General features: G+C 38.4%; 1 protein-coding gene across 2 annotated transcripts; it reads right to left on the reverse strand.

Annotated features, from left to right (window-relative positions):
• Nucleotides 1–663: 663 nt before the first annotated feature.
• Nucleotides 664–16,495, reverse strand: TACC3 (transforming acidic coiled-coil containing protein 3). 2 transcript variants are annotated; one of them, XM_010226004.2, is made up of 15 exons: nt 16,278–16,495; nt 15,989–16,134; nt 12,741–13,823; nt 11,458–11,557; nt 10,790–10,982; nt 9,744–9,790; nt 8,826–8,959; nt 8,624–8,735; nt 7,785–7,937; nt 4,810–4,886; nt 4,683–4,726; nt 3,548–3,708; nt 2,169–2,275; nt 1,832–1,952; nt 664–835 (listed from the first exon to the last, which is right to left on the reverse strand). In XM_010226004.2, exons 1-15 carry the CDS (start codon nt 16,455–16,457, stop codon nt 770–772), a joined length of 2,724 nt encoding a protein of 907 aa, XP_010224306.2. In that variant the 5' UTR covers nt 16,458–16,495; the 3' UTR covers nt 664–769. The 2 variants fall into 2 exon arrangements, with proteins under 2 accessions (XP_010224306.2, XP_088386640.1); XM_088530514.1 differs by lacking the exons at nt 15,989–16,134; nt 16,278–16,495 and adding an exon at nt 14,782–14,946.
• Between the last annotated feature and the right edge of the window lie 355 nt (nt 16,496–16,850).

Genomic DNA, 16,850 nt, shown 5'->3' on the forward strand with positions numbered 1-16,850 from the left:
ACACACACACACACACACAGAGAGAGAGAGAGAGAAAACAAATGTTGTCCTGCTATTCAGTACATCCTAATTTGCCTGCTGTAACAAATGTCAGTGCCCAACTCCTTTGTTTTAAGCCTCTAAGTCCTACACTTTTATATCAATCAAAAATCCATTTCTGACTCACTTCCCACCCTCTCAAATGAAGGGCAACACAGCCTGATCAGAAATTTTGCTTATTATTCTTTTTATATTAGTAACTAGTCTTGTTTACTGTGAACACTTAAGTCTAAGATTCATACCAAGTGTCTCAAAGAAGGAAGAGAGGTAACTAAGCAGGACATAACACTTAGCCTGCCTAAATTTTCAGTTCTTATTTTGTGGCATTTGTGACAGGTCAAGCTCTATTACAACCTTGTAACTCTAGAACATTTTAAGAGGAGACTGCAGAATGCACAAAATAGACATATGTCCTGTGCTGACCCTGATCAGCAAGGTCAGTGGCCATCAGTACAGAGCTTTGGTGTTCCTGCATAGAGAAAAGACTGGGACTGACAGGATGACAGCTGTTTTCCATGATGAACACTGCACTGATACATACAGAAGGGACAACTTGAATATTTATGAATTTATCAATAAATCGGTGCTCCCTAAAAAGAGACAGCCAGTAACATACAAGAAAAGTGCAAATTAAGAATTTTATTTTTTCCATATTCATAATTAAAAAGTGAGTGAACACACAGGACAAGAATTCAGAGAGACTAGACATATATACAAGACAGTTCAGCTATTAGATTTTTTCCATCTTCAAAATCAAGTCATCACAGATTTTTGTTAGCTCGTCATTTTCTTTAGTCTGTCAAGAATAAAAAACATAGTTAACTTTCAGGTATCTCAAAACAATGACACAGTTATTTGAGTTACAGATAGTCATGTTCGCCAACACATGACAGTGTTGGCAACACAATGGCAGAAAGTCCATTTACATGCTGACCTAGGTAAGTTTGCTTCAAAAGGCAGTCTATTTTCAGAAGGTTATGAGTTATCTGCCAAGCCTATTAAGGGTAAGCCAGAGCTTACTATATTATCTTTTTACTACTTTTGCAGACTTTCCCATAGTCTGAGATCAGCAATCTTGGAAAATATGAGTTAAAGTCCTTTTGTTACATGCTCTCAAATTCAAAAGAATAGCAACCATGTAGATTTCAATATTCATCAACACTTATGTGGGAAAAAATCCAGTTTAACTCCCTAAATAGTCAACCATTTTAATAAAAAGTTTTTAACATAAGATGTTGCTGTAGACTTCCCCCCCCCCCCCTTTAAAAGGTTCAAACAAATCAAACTGATCTGCCTTTGCAAAGTGGTCTAAAACTTCATCTATGCAGTATGAAACACTGCAGTGGAATATTGGTATTAATATCTTGAAAATACTGAAAGTCCAGCCAAAACAAGAAAGTTTGTATTAGTACTAATGGATTATAAATCATGTAGTTAGCAACAAGCCGATCCAGCTAGTTATTCAAAATTCACTCTCAAATTCTGCCCTGTAAGATGTTTAAGCTCTACCACTCTATTGCCTTCAGCAGTTAGATAGCCTTCAGAGAACTGCCTGTTCAACTGCTTCTGACCCATGTACAGTAACAAATCTTTTGCCCACACAGATTTGTACATAAAGCACAACCGCAGAAGTCACCTGTAAGTTTCAATACCTATTTCCAAGAGCCTGCCTGGTCAGCAGACAACAAAAACAGAAGAGTTGATCAGCACAGCTATTTCTAGAATTTGTAAAAGAATTCTTAAGCTAGCTCAGGTAGTACTTTAGAGAGTCATTTTTGCCATTTGGACTAACCTTTTGCTCTAGAGTCCTCTCTAAGGATTGGATCCTCATTTGTTCTTTGCGGAGACTGGCTTGTAACGCCGTAGTCTCTGCCTTGGCTCTGCTCCGGACCTGGGCAATTTCTTCGTTTGCTCTAAATTGAAGGAAGACAGTGTTCAAGTGCCATCAGACAGCACAGCAGAACTGTTAACAGCAGATACAAGTTCTTGCACTTCAAGGTTAAGCCCCAAATTAAGTGTTTTAAGTCACACTAAAACTTTGGCACTAATGAATCAAGTTCTGCAGCAGCTCTAATTGGGCAAACCAAGTATTTCACTCCTTACACGCCACTTCTTCACATGGTACTTACTGATGCAGCTTTTCTTCAGCGTGTGCCTTTAGTGCCTGGTATCTCTGCTCTTCCTTCTTGATTCTGGCCAGGTAGTCTTCAACACACTTTTTCAGAGCCTCTTCATTCTATCCCAAGAGGAAGAAGTTTAGTTAGCTTTTTTATGTGACAGCAGCTAAGCATTTGAAAAACCTGATTTCTGGTCACATGTCTATAAAGATAAAGTGAACCAATCTCCCTACTTTCCAGAAAAGTACAATAAAGTGGCATTATTCATTTGAATAATAGGGACAGTGGTCCACACTCATACAGGGAGTAAAGTCATTCTCTTCAGTCCCTCTCATTTTGCAAACATTGTCCTCTGCTCCATAGCATAAACACACTACCAGAAGCTTTCTGCTAGCTAAAGAGAAAAGGCCCTGGGTCCTTGCTAATTCTCTTATCTGTTTTTATTTTTCAATCAACTTCATCTTAACTTAATCCAACATTAAATAGCACCAAAGCTACCAACATCATCATACCTTATCTTCTGAGCTATTACAGGAAACAAACTGTTTGAAAAAAAGTGCTGAGACACTCCACTAACTCCAGATATTGAATTCAGTAACTTAGTGTCTCCAGATGGTACATTAGATCTATGCTAAAGAGAAAGCTTCTATATCCTGATGGAAAGCAGGAATGGACACGAAATGAAAAAAATGCCTCACAAGTTTCCACAAGACTAATATATAAATGGCAAGACAGATGTGATGGCTGTTCCTAAAACCTGGACTACCACAAATCTTGATTTTGAATTTAAGTAGGAGATAGTAAAGGATAACTTGAGGACAACACATCTGAAGGCCATCCTCTTCATGATGTTTATACATCTTTTACTCATTTTCTACACAGGGAAATTAGAGCAGCAGTTTTCACTCCTCCCCTCTCCAGAAATAGTTGTAGATGTTTTAGAGTAATGACACGTCTTGACTAGGCTTTTTTTTTTTTTTTAAACCTAAAGAACACCCCATTCAATAAAGCATGTGTTTCACCCTGGAGCAGCAGAAGCTCTTCAGCACCCATCAAGAATGCAGGGAACCATTCTGCCACTATGTAAGATTTGCTACATTTTAGCCAGTCTCCATGATGAAAAAGTAATACTCTTATGCCTCCAGGAAGAAGTAGTTGATTCTTTAGTTTCAGGAAACTTTGGCTTCTAACAAAAATATATTTTAAGACAGAATTAACTATTTTTGATTTTTTAATCAAAGAAAACCCCCTACAACCTGGTGCCCTGTTTTACAATTAGTGCCTGTAGTAAATAGATGCTGCTCTAGGAAAAAAAAAAAAATCCCCAACTCTTAGTCTCCTTTATCTTGAAAGGATATTTAAAGGAGACTATCTTCACTATAGCATCTTACCTTGCGATAACCTTCCAGCACTTCTTTCTGCTTTTCGAATCGTTTGAACAGTTCAGAAAAAGATTTCTCCATAGAGTTCAGATCTGAAATAACTTGTTGCTTCTCTTCCGCCACTCTCTGCATTTCTTTCTTTGAAAGTTCCTTCTGCTTGTAAGCATCCTCTAAAGAAAGAGAGGGGAAATAGGGTTATAGTCTTACGTTAGTTGCTGCATTAGCATAGAACAAGAAAAAAATCCATAATATGGACACTTAGCAATAAATTGATGGTTTGGAAGTAAGTAAAAAAGCTTTCATGGTTTAGCCTCTTTTCCTCAAAGAATATTGTACCTTTGGTTTTAGGGAAGAAATTATATTCTACTGTATATATTGTGCTGTTTCTCTACTCCATTTACCTACTAACTCCAGAGGTCATTAAGGCCTGGGCTCATAAGGAGCTTGTCCAAATACACAGCTCTACTCTAAAAGGTTTCTCTTCCAGTTCTACCGCAATGTAGTCAAAATACTGCACTTGAGTCTACCATAACAGAAGCCTCAGATGTTGTGATAGAAACAAGGCATCTAAGACAACATTTACATGTTTTTCATTTCAAGGATACACAGTAGCTGGAAGAGACTGGGATAACAAGCTAAACCAGCACAGCAAACCCTTTCAGATCAAGTTTTTGCTTGTACACCTGAACTTTGTTCTGCATTAGCTAACTTTTTAAAGAAACAGAAAAAAAGCTGACATACTAATCAGGCCTCCTTAAAGAGCCATATTTAAAGAACATAGATGCAGCAAATTCAGCTTGCAGCTAGGAAAAATGAAGTTATGTGACTTCCCAATGTCTCCGTAATGCTTAAGTCACACATCTAACTGAAGCAAAGGGCAGATCTATCGACATAAAAGGTTAGTACATTCTTTCCTAACTTAGGAAGTCATTATTACCCACCAAGGTATAATCAATAAGCATAATCATGTCTATTTGAATATAAATAAAAGTTAACCTATAACTGTCTTGTCAGCAGCCATATGCACAGCCCATAACTTTAAATGGCATTAGCACTTTAAGTGCTTAAAGAGTACTGAGTTCAGTTAGCACTGTTATGCTTCATATGTCCCACTCAAAACTGTTAGGTAAAATACGAAACTTACCCATCATCTGTGTTATTGTACCCTCAAACTCAGCAACTATTTTCCTGAAAAACAACAAAATATGTTGAATATAAGTTAGAAAACAGAGTTAAAAGAAATAGACATACAAATCAAGGCACATGCCTACCCCATTTCCTTGTATTCCATGTGAAGCTTGTCATACTTCTTTCGCCACTCTAGAGTCTCCAACTCCTTCTCTTGAACCTTAGGGAAGGAGGGAAAGCAAAGCACTCTTTCAGAAGTAGTGATATATGTTCAATATCAAAACAGCCTGGAATGTAGCTTACATATACTTAGAATTTACTATGGAGAATTTTTTTTTTTAAAAAAACATACTGTTTGATTTATAAGTACAGTCACTAGTTCTCTTGACACAAACTAATTTTTTGGTCAAGTTGCAATCTGAAGCCATTTTTAGGCAACATTCAACCCTCGCCCTATCATATTTCCAAACTTAACAACACTTTATCTTTAAATAGATCCATACCTATATCACAACTGAATTCATAGAATCATAGAATGCTTAAGGTTGGAAGGGACCTCTAGAGATCATCTAGTCCAACCCCCCTGCACACGCAGGGTCACCTAGAGCACGTGGCACAGGACTGCGTCCAAGCGGCTTTTGAAGATCTCCAGAGAAGGAGACTCCACAACCTCTCTGGGCAGCCTGTTCCAGGGCTCTGTCACCCTCACTGTTAAAAAAAAAAAAAAAAAAAAAAAATTCCTTAAGTTCCTGTGGAACTTTTGAGGCTTCAGTTTGTGACCATTATCTCTGGTTCTGTCAGGGGCCACCAGGGAAGAGACCAGCACCATCCTCCTTGCTCCCTCCCTTGAGGTACTTATAGACACTGATCATGTCCCCTCTCAGCCTTCTCTTCTCCAGGCTGAACAGGCCCAGCTCCCTCAGCCTCTCCTCATAGGGCAGATGTTCCAGGCCCCTGATCATCCTCGTAGCCCTGCGCTGGACTCTCTTCAGCAGCTCCACATCCCTCTTGTACTGTGGGGCCCAGAACTGGACACAATACTCCAGATGCGGCCTCACCAGGGCTGAGTAGAGGGGCAGGATCACCTCCCTCGGCCTGCTGGAGACGCTCTTCTTAATGCACCCCAGGATCCCATTGGCCTTCTTGGCCACAAGAGCACACTGCTGCCTCATGGTCAACCAGTCGTCCACCATGACACCCAGGTCCTTCTCTGCAGAGCTGCCCTCCAGAAGGTCAGTCCCCAGCCTGTACTGTCCCCAGCCTTTACTAGTGTCTGGGGTTATTTCTCCCCAGGTGCAGAACCCTGCACTTGGCCTTGCTGAATTTCATGAAGTTTCTCACTGCCCAGTTATCCAGTCTGTCCAATTAAAACAAAGCTAATAGTAACAGCATTATACACTATAACCAAAGAAGCATTTCTGCCTTAAACTACAAGAAATTCAGTTTTGTCCTGGGGTTTTCTTTTAAAGGCTATGTTGATAGGTGGTTTTCCAAAGTACAAAGTTGACTATCGACAAAGAAGCCTGAATATACACAAAACAATCTGAGTCTTAAACAAGAAAAGACGAGCACTGATTACTTCTTGTTTTTCCCTCAAAGTTACACAGCATATTATAGTTCAGGGAACTCAACTGTCAACACTACCAAAAGTTACAGTAAACACACCTTAAATGATTTTAAAAGCTTTAAACTCATTATAAAACAAAACACAGATATTAAAAAATGAGGTCAAAAACAAAACCTCAAAAGCAAAACCAGGTGAAGAAAGAGGCAATTAGAAGCTTTCACTTGCTAAAAGTCAGCTAAAATAATTCAACAGACTTTACAAAAAAGGCAAGGTTTTATAAATTATATATATCCATATGGGAAAGACGCTCCCCTCAAGTAGTTTCACAAAAAAGGGTCATTTTAAATTCAGGTTGTCATCCTTTTGAATTAAGAGCATATTGAGCTAGAGCTATCCAGTCACACCTGTCTTACTGCAATTACTATTTAAAATGGTTCCTTGAAATCAGAGCACCAACTTGTAAGATATTAGAAACTTTACTCCCTGTTATGTAAGTCCTTGTTTTTGCTCAGTGCACTGAGATACACTTCCTGCCAAAGCTGCACCCTTTTTTGTTTCAAGCACTTCAGAAAATACCAGGTAAAAGTTTCTTCCCAAGTGACAGACAAAAACAGCTCTGCTAAACTTTCACTTCTAAAAGAGCTGGCACCTTCATACCATAAAGGAAGAAAACTGTAAAGCAGCAAACAACCATAAGCATCTTCTTAAAGGTCACTAAGCACCCTTAGTCTGACTGCAGTATGCTTGGTCAGTCATTTTGAATGCTTCTTCAGAAGTTAATTTAGAAATCATCACAGGAAGTGATTCAATTAGTGTTAGGGAGATTAGCTTTAAGTGCTCCTTTTACATTAATTGCTATTGCTAAGCTTCATAACCGCCTTTTGGATTATGTAAAGTAGTTGCCAGATTTTTGGAATGATGGAACATACTCTTGCATCATAAGTTATAGAGAGGGGAAAAAAAAGTCGAGTTCAAAGAGATTTCCATAGTGATATAGTTGCAGAAGACATCCCACTGACTCCTTTCTTCCTCCTGCACTTACATTACTCTCCTGCAGTATTCCAGACTTCATTTTTTTTTCTTAGTTTAGCAGCTGGATGGACATATTTTCCTTTCACTTTGTCCTGTACCTCCCCACAAAAGTGACACCATAGCCCTTCGCTGAACTGCCACTACAGCTTTACCTTGTTTTAAGGATGGTTATAATCAAAGAAGCCCTCCTTGCTGTAGGAAAGGACAGGCAATTCTTGCCTAATTTAATAAAAGAGTACTTAGATCACTAATATTAACCATCCATATATTCTATCTCTTGATAGCAGTCCCTGTTTAATAGTGGCCAGTACTAGGCAGAAGCTAACTGAAAGTCAGGTCTGCCACATTACATAAGATTTCAGTCCCTTAAAGTTCTATAGCTCTTACCTCTTTCAAATTCACAATAAGCATATTTTTAGAAAGTTTATTCCAAGCATGATGAAAAGGACTATCAGGTATAGAGAAGTATACCACAAACCACAAAGTGAATTAAGTTTTGCTTTGGAAGGATCACCATACCTCTTTTTTAACTAGTTCAACAGCTGCATCCATGTCTTTTTGACTATACTGTAGCACATCTATAATAGCATCCACCGCAGTGTTTGTGGAAGTAGCAAAAGCCAATGGTGAAACATCACCAGTCACAGAGTCTGGAATTAGGGGACCTGTATCCTACAAGGAAAGGAAAATTGGATTTTAATAGATGGATTTGAATACAGTTGATATGCTGGGTAAATATTTTACATGCAGCTAATTTAACTTAAACTTCTAAACTACCTCCATAACTGCTATTTTAACTTTGCTACTTCCTAAGTATTTTGTAGAACTACTATGTAATGATTTGTGAGGTATGAAACTCCTGTCTATCAGTTACGATGAGCAGAAAGAGCAGATGACACCACACCACATTCAGACACTGATTTGTGTAAATCAGACACCAGTTTGGGATATACTGCTGGGTAGATGTTTCAAAGCAATGCCACATTATAAATCTCAGGCTACACAGTATCATTTTATTGAAGTAGTGCTTTTCATCCCAGCAGTGCAATTAGTGTGAGCTGATCTTATTTTTGTAGCTTCAGCTGCACAACAGACTGCTCAAGTAAAGCATTCTTAAGAACTGCTTAAATTCTTAGAGAAAGCTACTGATTTTCACAGAATATGCAAGGACATGAAGTTCATCAAAAAGTTTAACTTTGATATCACTGGTATCTAACATCATTTCTAAGATGAGAGTTTAAATAAGCACTTTATTTTGTTACCCATGTAAATTTTGCATGGCAAGTGTGGATTCCAGAACTCTGTTTCCCTTCCCCAAAACATCAAGAAGAATTTGATATAGTTTCAGATTTTCTTACAGAAGTTGTAAATGTTCCCAGAAGATCTAGTCCTTTTGGCTTTTCTTCATTTTGAAGACTCACTCCAGGCTTTTCAGCTTCTTCAAGCAGTCTGCTTAAATCAACAACAGGACTAAGAATGAGCAAATGTAAAAATTTGTGCTTAAGTGTTGCTTTTCTTTGTAAGACTGTGTAGCACAGTTTAGATCAAAAAAATACCTACCCACACTGAAGTGGAGGAGTTATAACACTCATATTTGTTTCATTAGTACCAAAAGTCTGTTTCCTGGGACTGTCTCTCAACAGAGGGTCAAACTTCAAATATAGTGACTGTTTCCTCAAAGCAGATTCCTTGAACTGAGAAGAAAAAGGCATAACTAGCAGATTTGTTGCTTTATAGACTAACACACACAACCCTCCGGAGGGAGGGTGAGCCTGCTCTTCTGTGGCCAGAGTATTGTTCTCTGGAGGAAATTATGTAACAGAACTTGGTGCCCATGAGCTTAAGGCCTTATGTAACACCAAGTGAACTCAAAGTTTTTTGCTCTGAGATAGAGCCAGAAGGGCAAGCTTTTATGAACTTTTGAAAAACAGCAGGCCTATCAAAGGGAAAGATGGCCTACACTGCTTGCTCAGTTTATGTACCAACTTCTGCCTTTGCCAAGTTAATAGTAAGACAAACACAGTGGGATTAAAAACAAAAATATATCAATTCACTGTATATTCATACTAACAGGTCACTCAGTTTGGCCCACAGAAAGAATAATTAAAGTGTATTATTTTAAACTCAAGTCCCAATCTAGAGACAGACTTCCTGAAATTTTCTATAAAAAACAGTTTCAAAAATATGCCTTCAAAACAGTCACTTCCAAAGCATTATATTCTCCCTGCTTTGGCAAGCCACATGAAATTTCCCTACAAGTAACTGAAAAATAAAAACACAGATCTCTGATCCTTAGCAGAAATGCTTGTAGCTACATCCCTACATAGAGATGCTTCTCCAAAAGAGGAAAAAAAAAATATTATGGTTAAATTCAAAACCAAATAATTTCATAAAAGCATCCATGGTTTGACAGTTTCCTTTTTCTTCTCTTTTCCCTTATGAAGGATGGATAACAAAACATTTCAGTATCATACTTACTGATGAAGTTCCAAACTGTTCCAGATAGTCTATACCCATTCCTAGAACTGGAAAAGAATTATGCATAAGATATGCAGCATTGCCATATTATCTTTACAGTAGAGCATCTACAGATAGAGAAAGATACATGTGGGTAAAAAGCAGGTCAAACCCTCTTCTCATTTCATCAGCTTTGGTTTTTCACTTGTCAAGAGTTTTATGCTTCAAAATCCAATTAGAGACCAAGGTTTCTAAGCCATATAAACTTTTAGCCCCCCATTCACCCTTAAATGGGTATTAAACTCAGAATAACACACTTTTGAAGAAATTCTGTTGTTCTAAAGTGGCAAGCACACTCAGATATTCTATTTTTTATACAGTGCCCCAACAAAAGGCTAGAATTACTCGTCTGACCATTAAAATTAGTACCCAGCTCACAGCTGTGATCGTACAAGTTATCCTGGCTGCTTCTCAGTATGTCAGTTCCATTCAAGCACTCTGCAACACTCTGCACAGTAGCTGAGTTGTGCGCTCACTCTTCCACACAATGCTCCAAGAAGTTACAATTCATCCATGGAGTCAAAAGATCTTGGTTATGCAATAAACTTTCAAGGCACACATGCAAGTGAAGAAAAAGCACCCATGCTGAAACAAGCCATCAGCATTCGAACAGTGCTCAGGGCCTGCAAGAAGCTACAAGACTCAAACATAGGCAGGTATATGGCTCTAATGATCTCAATTTAGGAAGTACTTCTGGTGTTGCTAGAAGTGATTTTGAGGGCAGAGCATATTTTCAGCAAAGCAAGGTGTCACTGAAGCTCCCAAAACCATTTCTATGACAAAAGAAAATTCATAACCTCAGACAGCAGATTATCACTATTAGTCAGCTAGTGGAATTTAGTATAATCCAGAGATGGCTATAAACCATACAAATAAATAGCAAAAGGAGACAAAAAAGTAAAAATAAATTCAAAAAAGTAAATCAATTGCCAATATTAAGTAGGGAAACAAAGATTTTTGAGTGGTTATTTTAATCTTTCTAAATCTGTCTGAAAAACTGCTCTTACCTTCTGCTGATGGTCTGAACTGCTCTTCAGGTTCAGTGCTAGCTATCTGGTCATCTGCTCTTGTCTCAGTTCTGTGGGAACTAAGTTTAATTTCTTCTGTAAGCGCTGAGCTTTTTCCACTGTCAGTGGAAGCTAGTCTATCTTGAGATGGTTCCTTAGCTGGAGACAATTTAAAAGGACTCATTTGCTTCTCCTGTAGAAGAAAAGCCAAAGCTCTGGATTGTTAATAAAACACTTTACTTGCAATACGAAAATATATATTCGGTATCATAATAATGATCAAATTGGATTGTTAAACTAGCTGGGCAGCCAGTATAAACCTCAGAAGTTCATAGGCCCAGAAAATAAGCAGTACTACCAAGGCGTTGTTTAAGAACCCTCACATTAGGCAGGAGTCACTCCTTAAAGTCCACACCCTTTGGTTTGTCCTTATATATGACTGCTGATCAAAAAGAGATCCTATGTACCAAGCCACCAATTTTGCTACCTCTGATGTTACCTTTAAGCGAAGTCTGTGCAGTGTTGACACTTAGGTCTTAAACTGGTGAAGATCCTTAAAAAAATTATTATGCAGAATATAAAATAAGGGATATAATGGTGAAGTCGAGAATAATCTTGCTCCATTAAACAACTGGCCAAGAAATTGTTATCTTTTCCCCATATATTACCGTGGCTAGCTGTTCTGGAAGCTCAGCTTCTGTTTGAGTTCCCAGCGTGTCTTCTTGAATTGCTGGCTTGTCCTCTTCCACACTCTGTTTACCAATTTCCCTAAAAAAAAGGGGGGGTGTCAACAAATCCAAGTCAGCTAGACCATTCTGAATTGTTTGCTAGATATATTGAAACAGTGAATAAAATAAGCTTATTTGAAAGCTTCTACTACATTCCAGAAGGTTTCAAGGGCAGGGATGCAAATTCACTGTCTTCCCTGACAACATTTAAAAGCCAGAAAGTTCATCAGAAACGGAGCTATCAGGGAAGCAGAGAAAGTTACAGCAGTATCATAGAAGAGTCTTGGCTTAACACCCTTGACTTATTTCTAAGTGTAAAGCCCAAGTTACTATTAAGAAGGACGCTTTGTTTAAAAAGAGTTAGAATTTACAAGGCAGCCTGCTTCTCTTTCCACCAAGAGAATGTAGCACGATTACGGGTGTAAAGCTTCATTAAAATTCTCATACTCTATTTATCAATGACAGGAATTTTTATTTACCAAGTGAAAAGTTACAAGTAGCTGATTAGAGAGTTACAAAGCAGATCCTCAGTTCTGCCAAATCTCATGAAAGGCAACTTCAAGCAAGCACCTGCCTATATTAATGCAAAGAGCTGCTGACAATTTAATAGTTCAAATTTCTGGGAAATAAAACACATCTTCCATTCTCAAGGGAGAAAAAAAAATCTGATTTCATGCCAAAAAAACTAACATTTACAGCAAGCAGTTTTTTTTACATTGGAAATAGCATTCAGATCCCAACGATAATGCAAGAAGAAATCCTACCACAGGACTGCTTCAATCTGTACTTAATTCTACACTGTAGACATGGAACATAACTGTCTAGTCCCTTTTCATGCTGCATAAAGCATAACTGTGCCAATTAACTCTCCATTAACTCTCAAAACATAGTTCTTTTGAAACACAGTAGCACCTACCCAATTTCTCCACGTCCTAGTCAGATTTTGGCAGAGTGAGGATAAAGAACCATTTGAACTGTATTATTGCTCTTCCCACATAAGTCTGTTCCCTTCCTGCAGATTTAAGAATAACTTCTGCCCAGAACCATTTCCAGACAGCTTCCCCAAGCAGATCTTTGGCATCACAACCTCTTATGCTAGGGACTACAGAGAACATCCATCTACTTAAGGGAGAAACAAATGGGTTCTAACTCTTGAGTTAAGAGAAATAAACAACCTATTTTCACAAAAAGAGTTCTAAATTCCTTCCTGCAGATTTACTTACAGACTTCCAGGATCTTTTTCCTCAAGAACTTCACAGGTACTTGGTATGTTATCCTGTTCCACTGGAAGAGATTCCCTCCTTAAGGGGGTACCACCCTGCTCCTCTTGCAGATGAGATTGAGTGGTAGGTTTAGGACACTTGGGCGAGCTGGAAATTTTTGAGCCTCCTCCAAACGGATTAAAGTTCGGATCATCAAATTTGTCCCAGTCAAACTTATAAGATGCTTTGGGAACAGGAATGTCTTCTTCCATATTACTTATATTTTTCACTTCAGTATTCTCTGTTTTTGCTTTGACACTAGGAATCTTTTTGGAAGGTGGCTTAATTCCAGGTCTTTTACCCAGTTTCTTAGGAGGTGGTTTTCTAGCAGTGGTGTTATCAAAGTCAAATTCCAGTTTTACTGGTCCAGCTTTGGCAATATCAGGTTTTTCTGCAGATTCCTCCTTAGAGACAACAGGCTGCTCTGCAGGTTTTGACTCTTCTGTGGAAGCTTTTTCTGCTACAGAAATATTCTGAAGCTTCATTTCCCCGGTTTTAGAAGAATCAATTACATCAGAACTACTAGGATCCGATTTGCCAGATAGTTGTACAGAATGTTTAGGTGCTTCTGTTGATCCCACAGAGTTATCATTGTGGCTTACTACACTGGAATAAGATTTCACATCCTGCACAGAGTCACTGACTGTTTGCTTAGGAGCCAGCCTGTGTTTGTTAGGCTCCTCTAACTCTGTCAAAACAGATTTTCCAGATAAAAGTTTGTTTTCTTCTGCACTGGAACTCTCCGTACCTGCTGTATTTGAAGGGAAAGAAACTGTATCATCCAGTGGAAGAGAATTCCTATTTTTTTCAGGAACTCTCCCAGGACTGCTAGATACAGGAGGCTTTTGTAGATTTCCAGGAGAATTCTGCAGCTGCATTGAACTCTGAAAGGGATTGATGTCATCCAAGTTATCAAAGTCAATGTTGTAGGAACCTCGGCTCTTCACTGGCATCTCATCATCAGGGTAAGAAGCAGTGCTGACCTTCTCTGGCATTTGTATATTTGACTCTCTATTACCAGCTTCAGTTTTTTGAGGACTTGTGCTGCATTGAAAGAATCCAAACATACACGATATAGCTATTTTTCAGATATAATTTCAAATCACTTTTAAAAGATGAATCACACAAGTAGCTTTATATGCTCTAAGGCAGTCTTAATTTTTCATGTAGTATGTAGACCAACAGTTTAAAAAGACAACTTATGAGATGCTATACCAGAAGTACAGGAGAATAGTCCTTAAAAGTAACTGAGTATTCTTAAGCTATCCACCTGACATAGCTAGGTTCTCTTATTCCAATCATTGCTGTGACAGCTCTACTCACCACAGTGAAACAGACATTTTCATTTCCCTGAATAAACATATACTACTCAGGAGGACTTAATCAGCTCAGACACAGGCTCACTAGTAGTACATCTTCATGGTGATTTGTCTGAGTCATGACTAACTCATAAGACTAGGCTCAAACTAGGATCATGACTCACTTCCCCCATTTTGTCCAATCTTTTTGTCTGGACATTCTGAATGATTTTGCATGTCTGAAAGCATGCAGCAGCATTTCATATATGAGGCCCAGTCAGAACAAAACCTGGACTTCAGGTATTCTCAACTCTATAAAGCAAAGAGTAGAGCAAAGCAATATACAATAAAATTTCTCTAGAAAGTTCTACCGCAAGAAGGAGAAAAAGAGTAAGATGTTAAGAGAAGAAACAAGTAAAAGTTTGTATACTCACTACTGCTGGGTATTCTACAAGATATAGCTCTCCACGTTATTTCCCCAAACTTAACTTTTTTGAGGCTCATCCTCAGATTACAGAGAGTTAAGCAATTACTTCCTGAAACAGGATTTCCTCCCATTGTTTTGTCCCTGTGCAAAGTAACTATCTGTGCACCACTCATATCTGCTATAGAGCAGAACATGATTAAAAGCTGCTCAGTAAAAACAGTACTTTGATAAAGCTGAAAGCAAAGGCTGGAGATAAAGGTCACGAAGCTCTTCTCACCCGTTTGAGTGCCTCTTCTCTGCAACAGTCCAGCCCCAGACTTGTCTAACTTGCCAGGCCCCTCCCATTTTTTTCAGTATTTAACCAAATAAGTGCCAGTCAAGAGCAAGCTATCAACTTAAAGGACATTTCTTTCCAAAGAAAAGGTTCAGCAATACATAGTTTTTAATTTTGAAATACAGATTTCCTTTTAGCAAGAAAAGGATATACACAAGCAATGCCTCGAAACAGTTATGCCTCTAATTAAAAGTTAAAAGCACTGGCACCTACTGTTTAAGTGAGCTGTCTATGCATTAGATCTTCATTCACCCATGCAAACAGTAAGTTTGAGCCATAGATGTAATTAAGTCATTTAAAAATGGCAGCAGTTTGCTCAGGAGCACTTTCCTAAGCTACAGTATACATGCAAGTTAACTCCTGAAGTGAATCCACCCTCTTAAGGGGCAGTGAGAAATTGATCATCCACCATTTCCATCTTTCTTCTCAGCCCAAATGCAAGGAAAGGGAGCTAACTAAAACTAACAGGTAGTTTTTAAAACAATCGAACAAACATTTTGCTCCACAGAAGGGGATCTAAGAAAAATATCCACTGAGAGATATTAAATAACATAATATCACTTTATTATTGCTATGCTATTATTAACAGTAACTCTAGTAAAGAGGCAGTCACAAAACCTTAAATTGTAACACTGCTGACTGTGCTCTTCTCTAGACAGCTGTCATGGGCCACACTGAAACTCGGACTCCTAGATTAGAGGTGCATAAACTAGTTGCAATTTGGGATTAATGTTAGATTCACTTCAGATTACTTTAAAATAACAAACACACACACACACTCAGCATTCGCTGACTTGAGATTCAAGCCAACTCTTCAGAATATACCTTAAGAACAAAGAAATAAAAAAGGAAGTTGAAGGACTTGTCATATGACAAGACAGATAGTTACATAGTCTCACAGAAAAAAGTTATAGTAGGAAACAGTTTTGTATTCTCTACCCAATGTACTTACAGGGCTAGAAACAGAGCTCAGCAACCAATATTGCAAGTGTCATTAACTTTGGATAAAAAAGTTTGTGCATCACCTATTTTTGATCTTATGCATGTTAAATAGTCATAAAATTACATATAAAAAATAAGTTTATAATGAGGGAGCATTAACTTGAGTATGTCCTGTATTGTTAAGACTGCTAGCAGTGACATTACTTACTCAACATTGTCAGGGGCAGATAAAAGATCATCCTCTGGGGCATCCCTGCAATCATCCAGTGTAAAAGTAGCCTCAAGCTTGTCTGCCATGGCAGGACTTAAGATTTTTCGAGTCTGAGGATCTCTTAGAGGAGTTTGGAAGGTCACCTTCGGGAGGGGAAGGAAGAGAAAAAAGGGAAGAATATGAACAAAAAAAGCTTTTTATTTTCAAGTTTCAAATAGCATAAACATTGAATTCAGCACCACAGATCAGAGAAGGAAGAAAATAATCAATTCAGAAGCAAATTTACCTTCATCGCTTTTGCCACACTTTTTAGTGGCAAGTTTTCTTTCTGCGAGAGGCGCAGGATGGACTGCCTCCCTGTAGGTTCCGGTGGTGCAAAGCAAAAGCCAGAGTCTTCCGCTGTTAGATCATCATTGATGTTTTCACAGTTTTCTCCATTTTCTGCATTTAAAATCTGCAGACTCATTCTAGGATATCAACACATACAACATTGCACCGTCAATGAGAGGGTGTGACCGACCAGATGCACGTTCAGATAATCAAGCATGCTCCAAGCCTGACACTTGCTAGCCAAGAAAGATTAACAGCTGCAACAAGGAGATTTAAAAGTATTAAAAACCCGGATATGAAAAGGTAACTCACACCACCCAGCAGGCATCCAAACGGAGCATTTCTGCAGGCACTTTTCTTTTGTTACATGTCTAAAAGGTTATTGCTGATATTACACATGCTGCAGACATATAAGCCTACTAATTAAAGTGCCAATCCTTTAAAAGGAGCTATCATTTAGTGCTTTCTTCATCCCCACCTTCCTGAGGCTAGCAGGGCTACCAAAGTGCAGTCATGTCTCCTATGCTAG

Source organism: Tinamus guttatus, unplaced genomic scaffold (assembly GCF_059628265.1).
Source record: "Tinamus guttatus ecotype Peru unplaced genomic scaffold, ASM5962826v1 Tinamus_guttatus_pri_ptg000377l, whole genome shotgun sequence".
NCBI lineage: Eukaryota > Metazoa > Chordata > Aves > Tinamiformes > Tinamidae > Tinamus > Tinamus guttatus.

Coding starts and splice junctions, on each gene's coding strand:
- TACC3 (XM_010226004.2), bottom strand. CDS start 16,457: ATGAGTCTGCAGATTTTAAATGCAGAAAATGGAGAAAACTGTGAAAAC. Junction 10,983..11,457: donor TTCCAGAACAGCTAGCCACG/GTAATATATGGG, acceptor TTTCTTCTACAG/GAGAAGCAAATGAGTCCTTT. Junction 2,276..3,547: donor TGCTGGAAGGTTATCGCAAG/GTAAGATGCTAT, acceptor CTCTTGGGATAG/AATGAAGAGGCTCTGAAAAA.